Here is a 23179-nt window from a genome sequence, read left to right as displayed (position 1 = left end):
CTCCAACAACAACCCCCTACACCCCCTCTACAACAATCACCACCCTACCCCCATCTACAACAACCCCCTACACCCCCTCTACAACAATCACCCCTCCACCTCCTACAACAACCCCCCACACTCCCTCTACAACAATCACCCCTCCACCTCCTACAACAACCCCCTACACCCCCTCTACAACAATCACCCCTCCACCTCCTACAACAACCCCCCACACTCCCTCTACAACAATCACCCCTCCACCTCCTACAACAACCCCCTACACCCCCTCTACAACAATCACCCCTCCACCTCCTACAACAACCCCCTACACCCCCTCTACAACAATCACCCCTCCACCTCCTACAACAACCCCCCACACTCCCTCTACAACAATCACCCCTCCACCTCCCTCTACAACAACCCCCTACACTCCCTCTACAACAATCACCCCTCCACCTCCTACAACAACCCCCCACACTCCCTCTACAACAATCACCACCCCTCCACCTCCTACAACAACCCCCTACACTCCCTCTACAACAATCACCCCTCCACCTCCTACAACAACCCCCCACACTCCCTCTACAACAATCACCACCCCTCCACCTCCTACAACAACCCCCTACACCCCCTCTACAACAATCACCCCTCCACCTCCTACAACAACCCCCTACACTCCCTCTACAACAATCACCACCCCTCCACCTCCTACAACAACCCCCTACACTCCCTCTACAACAATCACACCTCCAACTCCTACAACAACCCCCTACACCCCCTCTACAACAATCACCTCTCCATCTCCTACAACAACCCCCTACACCCCCTCTACAACAATCACCACCCTACCCCCATCTACAACAACCCCCTACACCCCCTCTACAACAATCACCCCTCCACCTCCTACAACAACCCCCTACACCCCCTCTACAACAATCACCCCTCCACCTCCTACAACAACCCCCTACACTCCCTCTACAACAATCACCCCTCCACCTCCTACAACAACCCCCTACACCCCCTCTACAACAATCACCACCCTACCCCCATCTACAACAACCCCCTACACCCCCTCTACAACAATCACCCCTCCACCTCCTACAACAACCCCCCACACCCCCTCTACAACAATCACCCCTCCACCTCCTACAACAACCCCCTACACCCCCTCTACAACAATCACCCCTCCACCTCCTACAACAACCCCCTACACCCCCTCTACAACAATCACCCCTCCACCTCCTACAACAACCCCCTACACCCCCTCTACAACAATCACCCCTCCACCTCCTACAACAACCCCCCACACTCCCTCTACAACAATCACCCCTCCACCTCCCTCTACAACAACCCCCTATACAACAATCAACCCTCCACCTCCTACAACAACCCCCCACACTCCCTCTACAACAATCACCACCCCTCCAACTCCTACAACAACCCCCTACACCCCCTCTACAACAATCACCCCTCCACCTCCTACAACAACCCCCTACACCCCCTCTACAACAATCACACCTCCACCTCCTACAACAACCCCCTACACTCCCTCTACAACAATCACCCCTCCACCTCCTACAACAACCCCCTACACTCCCTCTACAACAATCAACCCTCCACCTCCTACAACAACCCCCTACACTCCCTCTACAACAATCTCCCCTCCACCTCCTACAACAACCCCCCACACCCCCTCTACAACAATCACCCCTCCACCTCCTACAACAACCCCCCACACCCCCTCTACAACAATCACCCCTCCACCTCCTACAACAACCCCCTACACCCCCTCTACAACAATCACCCCTCCACCTCCTACAACAACCCCCTACACCCCCTCTACAACAATCACCCCTCCACCTCCTACAACAACCCCCTACACCCCCTCTACAACAATCACCCCTCCACCTCCTACAACAACCCCCTACACCCCCTCTACAACAATCACCCCTCCACCTCCTACAACAACCCCCTACACCCCCTCTACAACAATCACCCCTCCACCTCCCTCTACAACAACCCCCCACACTCCCTCTACAACAATCACCCCTCCAACTCCAACAACAACCCCCTACACCCCCTCTACAACAATCACCCCTCCACCTCCTACAACAACCCCCTACACCCCCTCTACAACAATCACCCCTCCACCTCCTACAACAACCCCCTACCCTCCCTCTACAACAATCACCACCCCTCCACCTCCTACAACAACCCCCTACACCCCCTCTACAACAATCACCCCTCCACCTCCCTCTACAACAACCCCCTACACCCCCTCTACAACAATCACCCCTCCAACTCCAACAACAACCCCCTACACCCCCTCTACAACAATCACCCCTCCACCTCCTACAACAACCCCCTACACTCCCTCTACAACAATCACCCCTCCACCTCCTACAACAACCCCCTACACCCCCTCTACAACAATCACCCCTCCACCTCCTACAACAACCCCCTACACCCCCTCTACAACAATCACCCCTCCACCTCCTACAACAACCCCCTACACTCCCTCTACAACAATCTCCCCTCCACCTCCTACAACAACCCCCCACACCCCCTCTACAACAAACACACCTCCAACTCCTACAACAACCCCCCACACTCCCTCTACAACAATCTCCCCTCCACCTCCTACAACAACCCCCTACACCCCCTCTACAACAATCACCCCTCCACCTCCCTCTACAACAACCCCCCACACCCCCTCTACAACAATCACCCCTCCACCTCCGACAACAACCCCCCACACTCCCTCTACAACAATCACCCCTCCACCTCCTACAACAACCCCCTACACCCCCTCTACAACAACCACCCCTCCACCTCCTACAACAACCCCCTACACCCCCTCTACAACAACCACCCCTCCACCTCCTACAACAACCCCCTACACTCCCTCTACAACAATCACCCCTCCACCTCCTACAACAACCCCCTACACTCCCTCTACAACAATCACACCTCCAACTCCTACAACAACCCCCTACACCCCCTCTACAACAACCACCACCCCTCCACCTCCCTCTACAACAACCCCCTACACCCCCTCTACAACAATCACCCCTCCACCTCCTACAACAACCCCCTACACCCCCTCTACAACAATCACCCCTCCACCTCCTACAACAACCCCCTACACCCCCTCTACAACAACCACCCCTCCACCTCCTACAACAACCCCCTACACTCCCTCTACAACAATCACCACCCCTCCACCTCCTACAACAACCCCCTACACCCCCTCTACAACAATCACACCTCCAACTCCTACAACAACCCCCTACACCCCCTCTACAACAATCACCCCTCCACCTCCTACAACAACCCCCCACACTCCCTCTACAACAATCACCCCTCCACCTCCTACAACAACCCCCTACACCCCCTCTACAACAATCACCCCTCCACCTCCTACAACGACCCCCCACACCCCCTCTACAACAATCACCCCTCCACCTCCTACAACAACCCCCCACACCCCCTCTACAACAATCACCCCTCCACCTCCTACAACAACCCCCTACACCCCCTCTACAACAATCACCCCTCCACCTCCTACAACAACCCCCTACACCCCCTCTACAACAATCACCCCTCCACCTCCGACAACAACCCCCCACACTCCCTCTACAACAATCACCCCTCCACCTCCTACAACAACCCCCTACACCCCCTCTACAACAATCACACCTCCAACTCCTACAACAACCCCCTACACCCCCTCTACAACAATCACCCCTCCACCTCCTACAACAACCCCCCACACTCCCTCTACAACAATCACCACCCCTCCACCTCCTACAACAACCCCCTACACTCCCTCTACAATAAACACCCCTCCACCTCCTACAACAACCCCCTACACCCCCTCTACAACAATCACCCCTCCACCTCCTACAACAACCCCCTACACTCCCTCTACAACAATCAACCCTCCACCTCCTACAACAACCCCCTACACTCCCTCTACAACAATCTCCCCTCCACCTCCTACAACAACTCCCTACACCCCCTCTACAACAATCACCCCTCCACCTCCTACAACAACCCCCCACACCCCCTCTACAACAATCACCCCTCCACCTCCCTCTACAACAACCCCCCACACTCCCTCTACAACAATCACCCCTCCACCTCCTACAACAACCCCCTACACCCCCTCTACAACAATCACCCCTCCACCTCCTACAACAACCCCCTACACTCCCTCTACAACAATCACACCTCCACCTCCTACAACAACCCCCTACACCCCCTCTACAACAATCACCTCTCCACCTCCTACAACAACCCCCTACACCCCCTCTACAACAATCACCCCTCCACCTCCTTCAACAACCCCCTACACCCCCTCTACAACAACACCCCCTCATACAACTTCTACGACAACCCCCTCTCCACCACCATTCTCCCATACTCCGTCTACTACCAGAACATCAACCCCGTATCTCTCTTCTACATCAGTAACCTCTCCTTCTCTGTCTACATCACGTAAGTCTGATTCTCCTTCATCTTATTTGTTTATATAAAACAAACAGTATTTAAGTATAATACTGCAGTGACTTAGTTTAGAGTCATCAAGCCATTTAAAGATCTTGATAGTAACCAGTACTGACTGAAAATATTCTCCAGATCACTTTTTAAATATTTAATTTATGGGGACCTATGGGCTCTTTACTTATAATTAGAAGGTCTTGAGTTTAAATCCTCTTATTTTGTTATTTTACCCTTAATATTCTCAAAAGTAAATATGGTTAGGGTCTAGTGTGCTATCTCTGACATTATTTAATTTCTCCACAGATTCCACCACATTTTCAGTAATTACTGGTACTCATGGTAAGCATTCAACAGATGGACAGATTAAAACAGGAACAACACAAAAACCACCATGCCCTTGCATTTTGAATGGAACTCATTTTAATCCTGGTGAGTTAGACTTTTTACACACTTATGGAGAGTTTATTATTTATTATACATACATATAATTCATATTTATTTCCCCTTTTTTGTAATCATTTTTTGGTAACAAAATAACAACATAAAATAGAAAAACAGCCTCCTTTTCTATTATATCCTTTCCCTTCACCTCTCTTGGGTGGTAATCACCTCTACGCCCAAACCGTCCCACAGAGAAGCCCCGATTAACTGAATCAACAAGTTGAGCACGGTGATGAACTCACTGGAGCTTAGATCTTGTCGGCTGTATCTATTGTCGAGAGGTAAAATGGAAATTGTTCCAAACAGCATCAGAAGAAATGCTTTCCTTTATACAAGGTACATATCTTTATCAAATGTCATGATCTCAGCAAAAGAAAGTAGAGCCAGGACACCAGTTTCATAGATTAGAGATGTGATTATTCTAGAATAAAAAAAGTACTCTAGACAAAAAAATGATGTGAAGTCACTTAATAAGGCACTGGGCCACCACATGTGGCCACTGCAGTCTGTATGTGCCTATACCCTAGAGTCCACCCATGTCTGTAGTTCTGTACCACTCTTCCATGAGAAGTCAATCAACCATACAGTACCTGATTGGTGACTGAAGTGGAAAAAACACTCCTGGTCATAGTTCCTGAAGACCCCATAAAAACCCAGCTGGGTTCAGATGTGGTAACTGAGAATGTCATGACATACAGTATGGATATATCAGTGTCATCTCATCAAACTGTTGTGCGACCACACATGCTCTGTGCATGGAGGCGTAGTAATCATCCTGGAGATCACCCCTCCCTGCAGGAAAGAATTGCTTCAGGATGGGGTGAAGACCATTAAGTAGCAATTAGCTTTGTCCTTGTATTCTAAGGGAATGAGTGCATACAAACCATGCCAAGAAAATTGCACTTTACAACCTTGCTGAGCCACCAGAAGCCCTCACTGCTTTTGTAGTCTTCTTTAGGTTGGCCACAAACCTTTTTGTCTGTCAAGAATAAGATGAAGGATGAATAACCTGACTCCATTGCATTTATCCCCTGTTCAACAGTCTCTTGCCAGCGGTCTTTGCACCACTGGACTCTCAAACATTGACACTTGTGAGGAGCAGTATCAGTGCCCTGATATCCAACTGTGGATATGATGCTCTCCGGACTATTCGGTGTAGTTGAAATTTGCAGTCAATTGCAAATTGATGCTCACCTGTTTATCTTGTCTTTCCTGATGATGTTTTCCCTCTGAGTTCCATGCCGACATCACTTTAGACATCATTTCTTGTGAAACATTAGCATTTTGAGCTGTTTTGATGACTGGAAGCCCGGCCAAATGCACCCCAACAAGCAACCTTCACTATCACTGCTAGCCATTATTCTAGGCAAAGAGGCCTATCCAGCATTGATATACATGACTCAAGGCATACTGGGATGTCATTTCTTTCATTAGTGCATGAGTCACACTTGTGTGGAAACTCTTGTTTTCCACATACTTGGTGTGCCTCATTTACGGAGAAGTTTCTAGTTCTTCCAAGAGTACCTCTACTTCTGTTGAGTTTGGTAGCAATACAGAACAAGCAATAAAGTGAAAGGCAATAGTTTTGTTTGAAGTAATTATCAGTAATGATCTTCTTTCTAAATTCTGAGAAGACTGACCTCACTATTTCCAAAAATCATTTGTGTTCAATATTGTGAATCCTTTCACATCTGACATGGAAATTGTAGATGTGAATTGTAGATTTATTCTTCAAATAAATAAATTAATTTTTGTTTTTAATTTATTTTTCTGCAGGAATGAATATAAGTATTGTTAGAAATACAAATGGATTCTGCAATTACACTGTCTGTTCTGTTGCTTGTAAGATTGAGACAAAACAAGAGCCGTGTCCTTTTGACTGCCCAACATGGAATAAAACAGTGAGTAAATTCTGCTAATGGTTTGGTTGATGTTCAACCAAACATTGTTGAGACCTTCAAGTAACATTCTCATAGGTTCAACAACCATTTTACACAGAGTAATTTCAGATTCATTAAGAAGTATTCATATAATAATTATAATTTCTTATTAAGGAATAGAATACTGTATATTGGTATGCACTAGTGAAGGTACTTATTACAGGAAACATAAATTTATCAACAACAACTAGTTGCCTGTCTGCTAGTTGGTTTCTTTGAGTAAATATGAATTTAAAAACTAAATAACGTGTTAGAGTTAATTGGAAACCAACATCACTTGGATACAAGAGAGAGTATAATATGGTACTGAACACTTTGTTTTTGTAAATGATTTGTGTTGAAATTAAAAAGTATTTCATAAACAGTATTATTTCTTGTAATCATGAATGGAAAGATCAAGAAAAAATTAGAGTAATTGTGATACTTTAAGAAGGTCCATATTTCCATATTTATTTTTAGTTAATTCTGCTTTACTAATTATGTTACAACAACCTGTGGCACAGTGACTACTGTATACTGTAGGTAGAAATACAATTCCCATAGCATTTTCGGTAATGTGGTCCAGAGAAGAATCTGTATTATGTCTGAACCTATAGCCCTCTCACACCATCAAAATGATATTAACCTTAGAACGAGCAAAGAAAAGCAATAAAATGATTGCCTCCTCTCACTGGCCCATGTTCTCATGTAGTTATATATAGAAAAATGACATGGGTCAATAAAGAAGTGGAACAGTTATCTCTTTGCTGAAAATGAGAAGAAGGAACATTTGTGCCAATACCTATCAACACAGCAGATACCTTAGAGGTAATTTATTCTTACAAATGAAATCCTAGACAAAGCTTTATTTATAATGCAATCCTAGTACAGTAACCTGTACAGTAGCTGATGTTGTTTGGCACTATTCGTTCTGTACATCAGATGAACAGGAGGCTATAAAGTTCATGCCTGATGACTTGCTCAAAAAGTAACAGTCCTCAGCAAATGGTTTCCATGCCTGTTTCAGGTATTTGCTGAATTCATAATCTTGAGCCCCTCAAACAAAACCCAAAGGTAAACTAGATAAGCATACATGATTTCATTGTAATACATGTTTTCTATGAAATACAGTTAAATGAGGTCTTCTGGCTCAGCAATTGCAAGAAGGTTATATGCATTGGGAATGATACAATAAAGCCAGTCCCCTATGAATGCCCACCCACCACAAAGATCTCCTGCTCTAACGGAAGAACCCCAGTGTTGGTTTCCGATGAGAACACGTGCTGCCAGCATTATGAATGTGACTGTGAGTATTCTTTTACACTTCTGGACAAAGAGACTGGGCTGGACTGTATGTAAAATCTCTGTATTTAACAATCTAGGTTAAAAAATATAATTGAAATTTTAAGGTTTTATTTCTGCTAGTAAAGTAAATCCTCATTAATTGCAATTGAAAAAACAAACATCTTATCCTAGGTAATGTAGTGTATTTAGCAAGATGTTGTAACTAATTGCAGTGTTGCACCTTCACACAGACCGCTACAGATTGGTGCCACAGTAAAACAAGATCATAAAGTCAAACTGGTTTTGTGTTTGCAGGCTTCTGTAGTGGCTGGGGAGACCCCCATTATGTCACCTTCGATGGACTTTATTACAGCTTCCAGGGCAACTGCACTTATGTTTTGGTGCAAGAAATCATACCTAAATATGATCAATTTAAGATTTATATCGACAATGTCCAGTGCAACCTGCGAGATAATGTGTCTTGCCCGCGTTCGATCATGGTTTCTTATGGCACACAAAAAATCACCTTGATTAATAAAGATGTCACAGGCAAAGTCAAACTGCAGGTCAGTATGTATTGCAAGAATGTCAAATCATTTCTGCTGTATACATTTCTGCATTCATTAACTTCTCATAACCGTATGAAACTGTTTTCTAAGTACATATCCTACATTGATGTGACTTGTCTTTAATTTTGATAATCTTCATAGATTAATTTCCTGAGAAGCCAGATTAAACATCTTCAACTATTAAGCTTCTCCTCACAACATTGAGAAAAACATTATTATAAGTCATTCAGCACCAAAGCTGATCATGTGTACATTCAGTAATCTGTATTACAAAATAAAACTAAATGTATAAATGAATACAATATATTTTATTAGAGTTTATTTCATCTAATTTCTGTGTTTTCACCATACTGTATCTAAGTAATCTTACCATGCTGCCCAAAAAAGTATTTAATGGGCACAGATCCTAAGTGAGTCATATCAAAAACCACATGTGGCTACTGTATATCTTCACCAAAGGCAAGAAAATGTACTTATTAGTTTTATGTATCATCTGAAATTTGAAATCAAAGATTTTTAAGCATGTCAAAAAGAATACACTATTACAACTTGATCAGTTCAGCTGTATTGTTCCTGCTTTATTGCTTCTGTAACTTTTCCCTTATTGTTTTCTGTTTGAAGGTGTTGGTAAATGACAATGTCATATCATTGCCTTTCACTGGGAATGGCACAGAGGTCTACAGTGCTGGCATTAACGTGGTGCTGCAGATACCAGAGATTAATGCTGTGGTGACCTTCGGTGGAATTGCCTTCACTATCAATCTACCTTACAGGTTATTTGGCAATAACACACAGGGACAATGTGGTAAGGCCATTACATTTGTCCCGTTTAAACATTATTTTACACGTCACCTGTCAGACACCTCAAAGTGGCTTGCATTGAAAATCCAAAGGAATAATAATAACCTACAAATGTGAAAGAATAATAAGGGAATGGAAAAGGTTTAAGCCATGACTTAATAACACATGAAATCATGCTTAGTAGAGGGAGAAGACCCCACAATTGTGGATCATAGGAACAATATGTCTGGTCCCTAAAAAATGCAGTATGTACTGTAATCTTGTAAATCTGAGAAGAAAACAGAATGACAAGCAGATCTGTCAGGTACTCGGGAATTAGACCAGTCTTTAAACACAACAACACCATTCTCAACTCAATCTGATATTTCCAAGGTAACCAATATCAGGAATATAAAACTGGATTGATGTGATTAGATAATTTAATTTTATCTAAATACAGGAGTGTGAATATTGTGTATTAATTAATCTAACATTTTTTCCCCAAGAAACCAGTAAAGTCAGTTTTTCAACTTCAGCTCCACCAATACACTACTTTTGCTGTGTTTTAAAAGAAATCACTAAAATATTCTCCTTAAAGATTCGATGAATTGGATGTTGCAAGCTGTTCACTGTTATACACACAGTCTTCCTCTAGAGTGTTATAAGGTTTAGCTTCTGTGTGAAAAATGATCAGCCATGTAAGGTTGTATGTTCTGAAGAAAAACATCTCAGCAATAGAATTTGTGCCTTCTGGAATTAATTTGAGCACTGTGTGAATAATAATAGTGAAGAAGACCTATTTATACAGTAACTGGAAAAGACTGAGAGAAGGAAATATTTTCTCTCCTCAGGAACCTGCAATAACAACCAGGCAGATGACTGCATGCTTCCTGGAGGCCGGCTGGTCAAGGACTGTGCTTTGATGGGAGACCACTGGGTGACAAACAAGAGCAAGCCCTACTGCATCCCACCTGTCATGCCCACCAGCAAACCTTCAGGCACCACCAAACCCCCCTGCAAACCTGACTCTGTCTGCGACATCATCAGGTCCAAGTAAGATAATAAAACAGTCCAACAGAGACCCATTCATTGACACAAAAGATTTCCAAAAGATTGCAGACTCCTTCAGTTTCACCTGTACTCTTAATTGAACTAATATCTCACAGCCCCCTACAAAGCCTGCAGAACTCTGCCCTTAGAAGACTTCAATTTACATACCAAAAGCTTATCATAATCTCAGTGAGTGATGAATTTAATCACTGATTTTGCACTCTGAACTGATTGTGCAACTGCACTGACTCCTGTTGCCCAGTGATGGACTGCCTGCATGTTGGTATCCGCAGGGTGTTTGCAGAGTGCCACAAGGTTCTCCCTCCAGAGCCTTTCTACCAGGGTTGTGTGTTTGACAGCTGCCACATGAAGAACAGCTCCATTGAGTGCTCCAGCCTGCAGACCTACGCCTCCATGTGTGCACAGCTGGGCGCCTGTGTGAGCTGGAGAGATGCCACGAAAGGGATATGCGGTAAGTGCCTCCACCTGAAGCTGGGAGAAATCTGGTATAGACTCACACGACATGTGGCCGGTCTGTTTCAATATCTTATAGAAAAGGATAGTGGGTTGTAAGGAATGTACATTCATGTATACTTAGCTCCTAAGAAAACTGTGTCATTGTTTGGTTTGGGAATTGTAAGATCTCAGTCCACAAGTCCCTGCAACGAATTGTCAATACAGCAGAAAACATCACTGGAGCCTCCTTTCCCTCCAGTCAGGACATCTACTGTACCCCACACGCTGCACACACCAAGCCCCTGGGATCATGGACCATCCCTCCCACCCCTCCTGCAACCTCTTTGCCCTCCTACCATCTGGTAAAAGGTATCGCAGTACACGGCCCAGCTCCACCACTCTGTCACAGCTTTCTTCCACAGGCTGTCAGGCTCCTCAACACCCTGGTACCTACTGCACCTACTCCAAATCTGGAAAACCAGCTCTTTTTTGCCTAATGTCAGGCACACTGTCTGATGTATTCTTTGCACAATCCTGTAAAGTAAATTGCACTATGCAAATTGCACTTTATGTACCCTGTACCCTGTCAGAAATGTCTATGTCTATAGGATTGTCTTGTCAGTGTCTGTCTGTATTCGCACCGTAGACCAGGAGAATGATATCTCGCTCCTCTGTATACTTGTTTATGGCTGGACTGACAAATAAACTTGAACTTGAACAGTTTCATATTGGTAAACTGGAAACATAACAAGTTTATTAAAAAGAATCCCAGAAAAATATTTATTGATCACTTAGCCAAACAAAGCCAAGGGAAAAATTAACCAAATGCCAAAAGGATTGCTGTAGAAAGTAAAACTTTCCTAACACTATACAATGCTTTGCAAACGTTTTTATTCCTGCAAACAATGGCAAACTTTGCACCATCCCAGTGTTCAAGGTTAGTAGAGATGCATCCAAAAAGGCTGGCAGCTGTAATTACTGCCAAAGGTGTTTCCATCAACTAGTGACCCAAAGGAGTGAATGCTAATGCAGTCAGCATATTTTAGTTTTGATTTTTCTTTGTAGTTCTTGCTAACATTTAACTTCTTTTACTCATTAAAGTGTTTAGATCAAGCATTCAAGTTTTTTAAAAAATATATTCACTCTAAAAAAGTGTATTCATCATTTGTAATTAATCAGAATGCAAAACGGAAGGGGAAGAATACTATTTCAAGGCACTGTAGACTGCACAATACCATAAAGTTTACTCCTCCTGACACACCAAGGCACTATCGATACTATTTTTGCTGGGTGTTTTATTTTACATAACTGGCATCACACGTTTTCTGTTTTATAGCCCCTACTTGCCCGCCCAACTTTGTCTACAAGTCATGTCATCGTGCAAAGCAGCTCACTTGTGATGACAAGTAAGTTATTAGGCAGATGAAGAAAGAAGAATGTACTTTCCAGTGAGGTTATGAACATCTATGTCTGGTGTGTGTTTCAAGTCAGTGAACCAAGTGCAAACTGCAAGTGTTATTGAAGGAAAAAGTGTAAAGATTTCTTCTACTCAGTTATATATTTTTTTTATTCTGGAGAACTTCACAGAAGTTTCAAATACCAGTAACAAACACAATCCAGTTCACACTGTTGAAAAGGTAAAAGAGAGAGGAATAGGTTAAAATAGTTGGACAACAGCATTAATATTCTCTTTTTTAATTTAGATTTTATTTTTTTTCTCAGCCCATACGAAGACCAGGATATCATCCCACTGATAACAGAAGGCTGCTTTTGTCCTGATGGGACTACAATGTACAATAAGCAGACTCAAATCTGTGTAAAAGAATGTGGTGTGTATATTTATTTTCCATTTTGTCTGGAGAGATGCTGTTTGTTTTGGAGCAAATTGAGGAGGGTTAGTTAGACTGCCAGTATAGTCTCCCTTCATTAACTGGTACTGTATGAGTCAAGGTCCCAGACAGGAAAAAACAGTGAAAAAGGCTGCCCTTATCTGAACCTGAATGTGGAATTCTTCGACTTCTATTCTACTAAAGGGTTATTGATAGAAAGCATGTTCAAACACAAGGCATCTTATCACCACTTGGCAAACAATGTTGGCCAGACAGAGGTGAGAGACTGTACAGATGTTTGGGAACATCTGGAGGATGACCGTGTATGGACAGATTTCAACTCCCTCCTCCGGAAGAGCTTCCCTTGCATTTTGGATGTTACCAAGGTCACAGCAGCAGTTACATTCGTAGTTGTAAGATAACAGGTGTGGATGACATTAACCTGAAGATGTTAAAAAGTTCTGAGAAAAAGGGGTTGATGGTTAATACATTTTAATGTTGAGTGAAGGTACAGGGCCTCTGGATTGGCAAACTGGGGTGCAGGAAAAAGGATGTGTTCCAACTATAAGGGGATCACATGTCCCAGCCACTCTGGAAAAGCTTATGCCAGAGTGTTGGAGGGGAGATTCCATCCTTCAGCTGAATCACAAAATGTTAAGGAAAAATGCAAAACCTGTCCCAGCTCTTTGCTCCCTTGAAGATATATGAATGTCTATTGGGGTTGATAATCCAGTTTATCTCTGTTTTGTAGACCTAGAGAAAGAAAATGTCCTGTAGGACCTGTCTCACCATAAGAACAGACAAGACACTGTGTTCTTTACCTACTGTATTTATAGAGAGACCTAATGAAAAACAGCTGTATTAGATTCCTTTCTTATGTGAATGCCTGCACTTATTTCCTTTTAAACTGCCCTCTTAAACTTAAACTGATCTTAAACTGCCCTCTAGCTCAGAGACACAGACATTTCAGAGTTACAGCAATTCTAAAGCATCGAAAGGCAAGTGTATTCTCAGTTCCTCTGCCTCTCACTCCGTCAGGCACTTTATGTTCATGATGCTATAGCTTGGTATAAAAATATATTAATTTGATATGTTTGTATCAGATTATTTGTATATAGCTGATTACTAAGAAATGGGGTTCCACAACTGCTGGTCCCGAGCCTGTGTAGCAGCAGAAGCATTATTAGAGTCCATTACAATTTGACCTGGTCTATCAGCTATACCACCAGACATCTCAATGTCGCAGCCTCTCCACTACAGTCAATAAGGGTCTATTTAGAGCTCAGATTCAGTCTGTAATGTCCAGCCAAGACACCGCTGTACCTGCACCTCCACAGTATCCTACTGACCTGCCTCACATTTGCTCTTTGTTTCCACAGGTTGCATGGATCCAAATCGTAAAGCTCGAAAGGTGAGGTGCTGTTCTTTCACATCAACATACTGTATGCTACACTTACCAGGGGACAACCTGAGCCTTCCCTGACCTTGCCGATATAAGAGGCTGGGAGGCTCTAGTACGAGGTCTGTCTGTGATTCTTCTATTTCTGCCCTAGTTCGGGGAGGCATTTGAGTACAACTGCCAGAACTGTATCTGTGACGTCAACATGAAAGGAGTGAGGTGTGAGCCAAAGGAATGTCCAGTGAAGCCCAAACCCGACTGCAGTGGGCCAGGCTTTGTCACCACCAGTGAGACCAGCTCGACGGACCCCTGCTGCAAGGAGCTTGTCTGCAGTAAGTTCATTTCATGACCAAAAGAGTAGTCTGCACCTACACTCAACCATCACTTGGCCTCTGTCACAGAAGAAAGGAGGAACCTGCTCTGCCAATCATCCGCCATGTGGCTGCTTCAACCACACATTGTAACGAACAGTTCTTTCCGGACCCTATGCGGATGACACAATCCGACGAAGTGGGGAAACGTCATGCAGGAATACGGGGCTGAAGACAGGGGGGCGTGTCCAAGGTGCGCTGGTGCTCAGGGGAGGTGTGGCCGAGGCGAACAATCCCAAAGAGTAATCCTTAGAGTATCCAAAAACACACGAGAAAGTCCAAAACCAGGAGATCCATCAAAACACGAAGTTAAAACCACGAAGGCCGGGTCGGAACCGGCGGACAGGGAACAGGAACGGGACCAGGCGCTTCCAGGTCCCAGACTCGCACGATACGGAAATCAGATGCAGAGCCCGGATGAGCGTCAGCGCCTGGCTTTTAAGGTGGGCTGGGAATAGGAAACAGGTGCAGAGAATAAAGTCTTAAGTGAAAGGGCTGGAGCACCCTTAAGGAGGGGGAACTATAATCGTGACACACATTAAAAATACATCTTGGCTATGTCACATTTTCAGCTCAAGATGTTTGTCTAAATGCATGTATTCTTGGGAACACGTTATCACTGCCTCAGTTGTCTGTGTTGGTGAAGTGGCGGACAGTCTTGCATTGCCTCTTGCTGTTTCTCTTCAGGATGTAATGCCAGCACCTGCCCACCCACTCAGACGGACTGCCCAGTGGGATTCAAGCCTACTGTCGTTATCCCTGATGGGAAATGCTGCCCAGAATATAAATGCGGTAAAGGCATTGTTTAATTAATTCATTCTGCAAGCACAGAGCATAAAGGAATGACACTTGGTCAGTTTCCACAATGTGTAAAACATTGTTTTGTGAACCACACATAATGCCTGAAATTGTGTGGTCCCTGCTTTATTGTACTTATAAGTCATCTGACAATAGCCAATGAAACAGCAATTTAAAGAAATACTGTATATAGAAATTTTCCTTACTTTAACACAAAACACAAAGAGCTAAAAGAGGAGCTGTATTGTAGGATTTAGTACCTGGTATGTTTGGAAACCATTGGTTTTCCTTTAACAAACAGTATATGCCGATAACAGATCTCAGCATGAATAACACATTAGTAAAATCTGCTGTCAAGTCTTGCTATAAACAGCAGAACAGTTTCGTGATGTCATAACTGCAAACAGTTTGATGTCAATAACAGAAACCAGTTTTTACAGGGGAATGGAGTCAGATATGATGTGATATTTAAAAACTAAGATTAGTGCTCTGATGGGATCATTTGGTATATAAGAAAATATCAAGCATCAATGATTTTTCTTATGTTTCTTAATGTCGTTGTTTTTTAGAGAAAAAGGGGGTTTGTGTTTACAGCAACACAGAATATCAGGTAACCAGTTAGAGGATTTATTATTGTATTTCTATTCATGTATTTGTGAACGTGCAGTATTCTACAGAGTATTCTCTGTTCTTCCCAGCCGGGATCCAGTGTTCCAGTGGATAAATGCCAGCTGTGCTCCTGCACCAAGGGTATAAATCTCACAACCCAGCTCAACATTATCAGCTGTGTACCCCTGCCCTGTAACAGGACCTGTGAAGAGGTAAGGTTTTCAGCCAATGCATAGTGCCTTGTATCTCAAGATATTTAATTACAAAGACTGATAATATTACTATGGATATGTTTTCCAGGGTTTCCAATATGTCCAGTCTACCACCGACTGCTGTGGAAAGTGTGTGCAGACTCACTGTGTCATCAAAGTGGATGGCACCATCCACATACTCCAGGTCTGCTGAGTTATTTATTGTATATATATATTATTTGTGGAAAAAACATTTTCAAACACCATAAAATAGGATGCAAAAATGAAAATATCTCATTTCTCACACTACATGAACTTCTTTTTCACTTTTCTACCTAAGGACTCCTGAAACATGGTCGAACAGCTACAATGTAACCCCCGTATAATAAGGCTTCAATTGTGTCCATGATAGCACCATGGACCCAGCAGTCAGAAGTACCATATCAATAATATGAAGACAGGCCAGGATCCTGGTATCAGGAGAGGGCATGACTGGAGGTTCCTAATGCTGGACCAGCTCTGTTTAGCTGCAGTCAAACCAGCCAGCCAGATCCTTTCTGCCACTAAGAGGCGCAGAGTTGTCATGATTCACAGGGATGCTAAATGTGAACATGGAATAATCCTATTTAGAAAAATGGGACCCAACCTATTCCCAGCACTTAACAACCTCTGAACTAGTCAGGACTGTTATCTGCACTCTCATAACTGCATTTTGTGATACATAGAACATTTGAGTCACAAGAGGGAGATTAACTCTTTAGTTTCTTCAAGGCTGAGGAGGAAATAAGTCCAATTTCTTTCATGTCCCTGCCACCTAAGACCTTCAGAAATGAAAATCTCCACCTAAACACGCATCTCAGAAATGAAGGACAACAAAAAACTCAAAAGAAAATAGGTGGATGGAGCCTTATTGTTGAGCAGGCTTGCCAGAATCCTGGTCAGGTGATCTCCTACTGTTTTTAGCATTAGCAAGACTGCCAGCTATCAATACTGATTAACACCACGTGCTTTCTTCTGTCTTCCAAGCCTGGAGATAATTGGTCGCCTCCTGGACACAAGTGTGAGCAGCACAACTGTGAGATAATCACCAACACTTTTGTCTCCATCAAAACCAGGATTCAGTGCCCTCCATTCAACGAAAGCAAATGCCAGCCTGTAAGTGCACAGAAACCTAAACTTGTTAAAAACTTTGCTTTCTTCATTTGGATAGCAGAAAATGTTTCCTGCTTTCTTGATTTTCTTTTAATCTAATTTATATTTCAATTTTTTTTGTATTCATCTCAATAATATCAAGACAGGCCAGGATCTTTTCACTATTGACGTGTTTCTTCCTATCAACTTTCCTGGTCTGATCATGTCTGTTTTACATACCCTCTGGTTCATATTTACCTCCTTTACAGTTCCTTTCACCCTAAATATGCTAAAACAATCAGTTTAATAGACACTGGGATTGCTTTTCAAAATGTCACTCTCAGCCGAGCCAGAAACAGTCATGTTTGTCCAGTCATTTTTTTATTGCAGACAACGCCCTGCTATTTACATCAGATATCAGGAAGAATACTGGCTGATCTTTACAAAGATGAAAGATTTCCTTGCTCACAGTTCACCACTTTACCTCCCCCTATTATTAACTCACTGATCATCTTTGTGTTCTGGATTTAAATATTCGTACAAAAGGAAAGGACTGTATCGGAATCTCATACTCAGATTGTGTTCACATATTTCTCATTTACAAATGCAGTCTTTCACACTTCCCCCAGAATTAAATTTAAAAGGCTGTATTGGCAAATAGTTGCTTTTCTGACACATCTACAGATATTTTAGCTCTTCTGCCATTTTCTCTTTTCCCTTTACTTGTAACTGGTAGCACTGCATTCAGTTGATGACAACAAAATGTGCATACTCTTAAACTTGTAAATGAGTTTTCTTATTTACTTCCCAGGAATAAAGCAATTATCTCTATAATCTATTTAATGTTTATTTTACATGTTAATTTAAAATCGTCGCCGCGGTTATCGCCGGGTTTGTCCGATATCTAGGGGCAGGAGAGGCGTCGCTCTGAATGTATTTCTGTTAAAACAGCCTTAAAGCTCAGTTGTCAGAGAACTCCCGAGAGAAAGTTGCGCCTACGCTAGAGTCTGGCTCGTCCTCCTCTGCAGCTGATTCACCCGGATCCCGGAATGACACTCTCACACGGGTGTGACGCTCACCTGTATCCCCTCTCCCTTGACGCCCTCTAGCGGTGACCTCAGATATAGACTGATTCTCCGCTGTCACGCCGTACAGTGTAGAGAGAAAACACAACACACAAAATCTCATCTTCTTCAGAAAGCATTAAAATACATTCAAATTATTTATTTTGCACTTTTAATTAGCAATATAAAAGGGAATTAGCATAAGCTAATTGAGGCGGATATTAAAGATACTGTATGCTCATACAGTATCTACAGTACTTGAAAACTGTTCTTAATATGTATGTATTCCCTGTAGGAGACCATTACGACAACTGAAGATGGTTGCTGTAAGACATGTAAGTATTATGAATACTAAACTTAATTAGGTGAAATGATAACAATTACAGGAATCTATGGGCCACATTCATTTTTTAGCAAAAAATATGACATCACATGTTAATTTGTCTTTTCTAATATGATTGATATTACATAAAGCATTATGGTTAGGGTTGATAATGTTGATAATAAAAAATCAGTACATTGTGGTACAGTTCCTTCACCGATTTATTCCTGACAAAGCATTCCAAACATTTTGAAAAGATGTAGGTGGGTTCAAGGTCACCACACCATAGTTCAACGGGTCACAGTCATTATTTTTACTTTTTGCAACTGTTAATGTACAATATGTTAATAAACAGTAGTGATGTATTTAAATGTATCATATCTGTTTTTCGATAAATGGTAAATGGGTGTTGTCATACCAAGTTTGTGGAAAAGTTTTTTCATTTAAAGCAAAATGATAATTTTTTGTAGAGTAGATATCTGACTCATTTTTTCAGACAGCAAGCAGAAATTTACATATTGTGAATGTTTTACTAATTTTACTAAAATGTATCAAGAGAACTCTTTACCTTTATAAGTTAAAATATAGTTAATGAAAAATGTAATGTAATAATTAAACTTAGCACATTCATAAATTATTTCATTGTGCTGTATTTATACAAATCTTAGCTTTGTAGCTTCACATGACAGCAGGCCAAAAACATGCCTCCTGCTGTCAGTTTTTGCTAAAAAAACAGTATATATAAGTCACTGAATGTACTTATTATTTTTCACTTGGGTCTGGAATATCAGACCATGAATGATCATGAAGTGTAGTTTTTCTATTTTCTAAAAATGATTGGTATTGCTTGTAAGCTCAGACCTGTTTGGTACTTGTTTTACTTGTGGCAGATCTCCTCTTCTCCTTACTGATTGAATAAATAAGACTCTATCTTTATTTTTAATATGGACCACATTAGCTTGATGTGCTGTGCTCTGTTAGTATGGCTAAATATTCTATGGTAGTTGTCTTTCAGCTAGGTCCATAAGCCTTAAGTCGCAGCCCGTGTTGTTTTTCCTCACAGGTGTTGAGAAGACTTGCCAGTTGACCACAGTGAAAAGGAGCATCACTCAGAATGGCTGCAAGTCCCCAGATGTCATAGAAATGACACAATGCGAGGGTGCCTGCAGCTCCTACTCCATGTGAGTTTCCCACGAATCACATTCTGAAAGGTGCCCACAGATGGGACAGTATTCTATTGCAGGATTAGCCTTAGCAGTGTAGATACCTATCTATGCAGCTGGGTGGACTGGGGGAGTCAGGATGAAGATCACAGTGAGGACTCGAACCCTTGATCCTCCTGTCGGCAGTCTAAAACTCTGGCTACCAATCTAGGATAATCTGCCCATTCCACTACTGACATTTTTGTTCATTTACTTTGCTTGTAACTGTGCAGGCCTAAATGGTGACTTTCACAGCATGAAAGCACAGATAAAATAATCCAAATATGGATTACAACCAGAAAGGAAACTCCTAGAGTTATCATAATGTCTTTGGATTCTACAGACTCAAGAGAAATAAGGCCTAGATATCACTGATTTGATAAACTGCTCTGTGATCCCTTATACAATGGACAGAAACAAACACAAAACGTAATGACAAGCTAGGTTTATCTTACACTAGAATTTCAGTAGGTGGAGTATTTTCCACAGAAAATGATGTACTGTTATGCAGATAAAGGCTTTCAACTAACAATACATGATCTATTTTGTGATAAAATCTTTTTTTAATTGTCAGGCAAAATATAAAAAACAAACAAAACCATACAATCCCATTTTCTCCTCTACTGCCCTCTCTGGAGCCCAGGTAGTATCCTGCCCTCCATCTCTCCCCTCAGGTTATTATTGCTGTTCAAGTGGCAACTCCTTCCCTGCCCAAAAGGGCACCTCCTCCCCAGCCCGTTGGAGCTGCTCAATGGACAGCTCCACATGAACATTGAGGTTCAGCCGTGCCAAAACAGGGCTGGCAGAGGCTATGCCCCCATCTTCATAGCAGTAATAACACCAGTCAGTCAAATTCACTCCTGTGGCACAGATAAAACTGATCAGCTTTAACTTACTGGAAGTAGAGTTAAATAGGACTAGGACATGATAGCACATAGCACAGATTGCCAGAGGTTAATATGAAGATCTCAGTTTGTTGGCAAGAGCAAAGAGACCAGTTCCATTGTGCAGATCTTTACATTCAGTATTAAAATTAGGGACTGGAACAGACACACTGCACCTCAGGGAACTCCATTAGCTTCCATTGCTGAATGATGGTGTATACAAAAAAGAAAACAGTAACCTATAAATTGTATGAGATTGGAGGTGTTAGGCTGTACAGTACATACTGTACTTGTAGAAAGTTTCTTACCATTTTCTAAACTGTGAATTTCCAGATCGGACCACTAGGGGGAAACAAAGACATGCTATAGTGGGAACCTGTATTGTTTTTCCACCACATACTGTACACCCTGACCAGATAAGAAACATCAGGGCTGAAACATAATTTACATTTTTCAGAAAAATTCCAGAGTAAATGAAGTCTTGTAATTTGCAAGGAAAGACTTTCTTCTCATTGTTAAAGCAAACAGGAGCATCGGCATCAAACCAAACTACAGTAGGTGCTATACGAATAACCAGAAATATGTCTAAAGCTGAAAACATTCAAACTAAAATAATTAAATTTGAATCAGCTGACAATAATCCAAAAAAGAAGGATGCAAAAGCCATCTATTTTTATGGTACCCCATGTAGTCAGTGCAGTGGATGGAGCTTTGGTCAACATAATATTTAGCCTGACACGCGTCTGCTTTGACTGTCTGAAAGAAGTGGTTAATATCCTTTTTCGCATGACAGAGGTCTGCTTTCAGTGTGCTGACACACATTTCTCTCATTGATCTGCATGTCTGGGCTGTCTGAGAAAGCTCAGGACTGTACAGTACTCATGCAGGACCATGCCACAGATGGTGTCATGAAATGGCAGAAAAGAAACTTTATGTGGTTTAAGATCCATTTTACAGTACATGACCTCCCTAGATGCTGAAGATAGATTCTGCACAGCCCAGCTTTAAGCTGTGGGATAGACACAACGATATATGAGTTGTTCTTTCTTATGCCCTTGCAGGTACTCGGCTGAGGCTGCCAGCATGCAGCGTAAGTGCTCCTGCTGCCAGGAGGTGAAGACTCACAACCGCACCATCCAGCTGATCTGCCCCAATGGGACCACCAGGCCCTACACCTACATCCACGTGGACGAGTGCAGCTGCCAAATCCCACAGTGCCGAGTGCCGTAGCAGTGCGATCACCTGGAGATCAGTACCATGCACAGGAAGGAAATGAGCTGCTGAGCTACTTGCCTTTGTAATCACATGTTTTTAGATAGATGACAACCCCACTATGCTTTTAAAATGTGCTACTTTGTTTCTGCCTTCTAATAAATTCTTGACTTACTTTTTTGTGAAGGTGTCTTACACATATTCACTGTTTTTCAAAGGGGAAAATAAGTTTGCCTGATCCAATAAAAACAACATCAAAACAATTATCAAAATCTCTAAATTATTGCAATCTAAGAGTAAATAAAAGGAAACACTTAATTTATAAATCAGAGTTGGGGGCCTTTTTCATCTCAGTTCCCATAACATACTGTACCTATGTTGTAAGTTCTTCAAATGATATGGCTGTAATTAACTGGAGAAATGCAACAGTGTACTGGAAGACACATTATTCTGAGTCAGTCCAGGTCGCCGATGGGATGTATACTGTAGATGTTTAATAGGAGAACAATGGAAAATGTTTGGGGAATTATGGAGCACTCGCCACATTTTGTGTTTCCACAGTTTGTGCTCCAGCTCTGAAGCTGGACTAGCTGCCTCTCTTCCGAGGGTAAGCTTAGCTGTCCTTGGGAAATCAAGAGTGGACAAACATATTAATGAAGCAGAAATCTGTATGCAGAGCAGGTTACATATCACCCGCTGCAATCAACTATTGCTAACAGCTCAAATTCCCTACAGTATACCACAACACACAGTTATGAGGAATTATGCACTCTCCTGTGTGAGTTGGGTTATTTCTAAACAGGAATGTGAGCTGCTAGGAAAAACTGTGCAAACGTGTGTACAGTTCCTTCTGAAGTCCGTACGGCATACTGTAGTTACTGTGAGCATTATCCTAAGCCATCAAGAGCAGAGACCTCCTACTTAATAAACATCTTGCTGGCAAGGAGGGGATGTAGCCGTCAACTGCCTTGTAGCTATGGGAGGTGCTGTTTATCTGGCAAAGCTAGTCTGGAAGGAACAGACAGTATTTAAAAAGGCTATAAGGAAAACCACAACCTGTGCCTTACTGTACTTCTGTAACTTGTTTTTTCCTATTTTTAAATGCAGTACTTTGTTTGGAATGTTGTGTGAATACACTACATACATTTCTTGAACTAGGGAATCTACAGGCTTGCTTCAT

General features: G+C 42.5%; 1 protein-coding gene across 1 annotated transcript; it reads left to right on the top strand.

Annotated features, from left to right (window-relative positions):
* The first annotated feature begins 4908 nt into the window (after nucleotides 1-4908).
* On the top strand, nucleotides 4909-22174 carry LOC148645781 (intestinal mucin-like protein). The gene is made up of 19 exons (XM_088611533.1): nucleotides 4909-4917; nucleotides 6706-6830; nucleotides 7980-8154; nucleotides 8448-8698; nucleotides 9323-9506; nucleotides 10333-10534; nucleotides 10825-11003; nucleotides 12324-12393; nucleotides 12710-12816; nucleotides 14196-14227; nucleotides 14370-14547; nucleotides 15274-15378; nucleotides 15954-15994; nucleotides 16083-16205; nucleotides 16294-16389; nucleotides 17211-17339; nucleotides 18675-18714; nucleotides 19765-19882; nucleotides 21849-22174. Exons 2-19 carry the CDS (start codon nucleotides 6708-6710, stop codon nucleotides 22015-22017), a joined length of 2322 nt encoding a protein of 773 aa, XP_088467659.1. The 5' UTR covers nucleotides 4909-4917; nucleotides 6706-6707; the 3' UTR covers nucleotides 22018-22174.
* The last annotated feature ends 1005 nt before the right edge of the window (nucleotides 22175-23179 follow it).

Source organism: Lepisosteus platostomus, chromosome 18 (genome assembly GCF_059453375.1).
Source record: "Lepisosteus platostomus isolate fLepPlt1 chromosome 18, fLepPlt1.hap1, whole genome shotgun sequence".
In the NCBI taxonomy this organism is placed as follows: Eukaryota; Metazoa; Chordata; class Actinopteri; order Semionotiformes; family Lepisosteidae; genus Lepisosteus; species Lepisosteus platostomus.
Note: the sequence above shows the minus strand (reverse complement) of the source record. Positions and strands in the feature narration are given on the sequence as shown.

Coding starts and splice junctions, on each gene's coding strand:
- LOC148645781 (XM_088611533.1), top strand. CDS start 6,708: ATGAATATAAGTATTGTTAGAAATACAAATGGATTCTGCAATTACACT. Junction 12,817..14,195: donor AATCTGTGTAAAAGAATGTG/GTGTGTATATTT, acceptor TTGTTTCCACAG/GTTGCATGGATCCAAATCGT. Junction 15,379..15,953: donor CTGCCCAGAATATAAATGCG/GTAAAGGCATTG, acceptor GTTGTTTTTTAG/AGAAAAAGGGGGTTTGTGTT.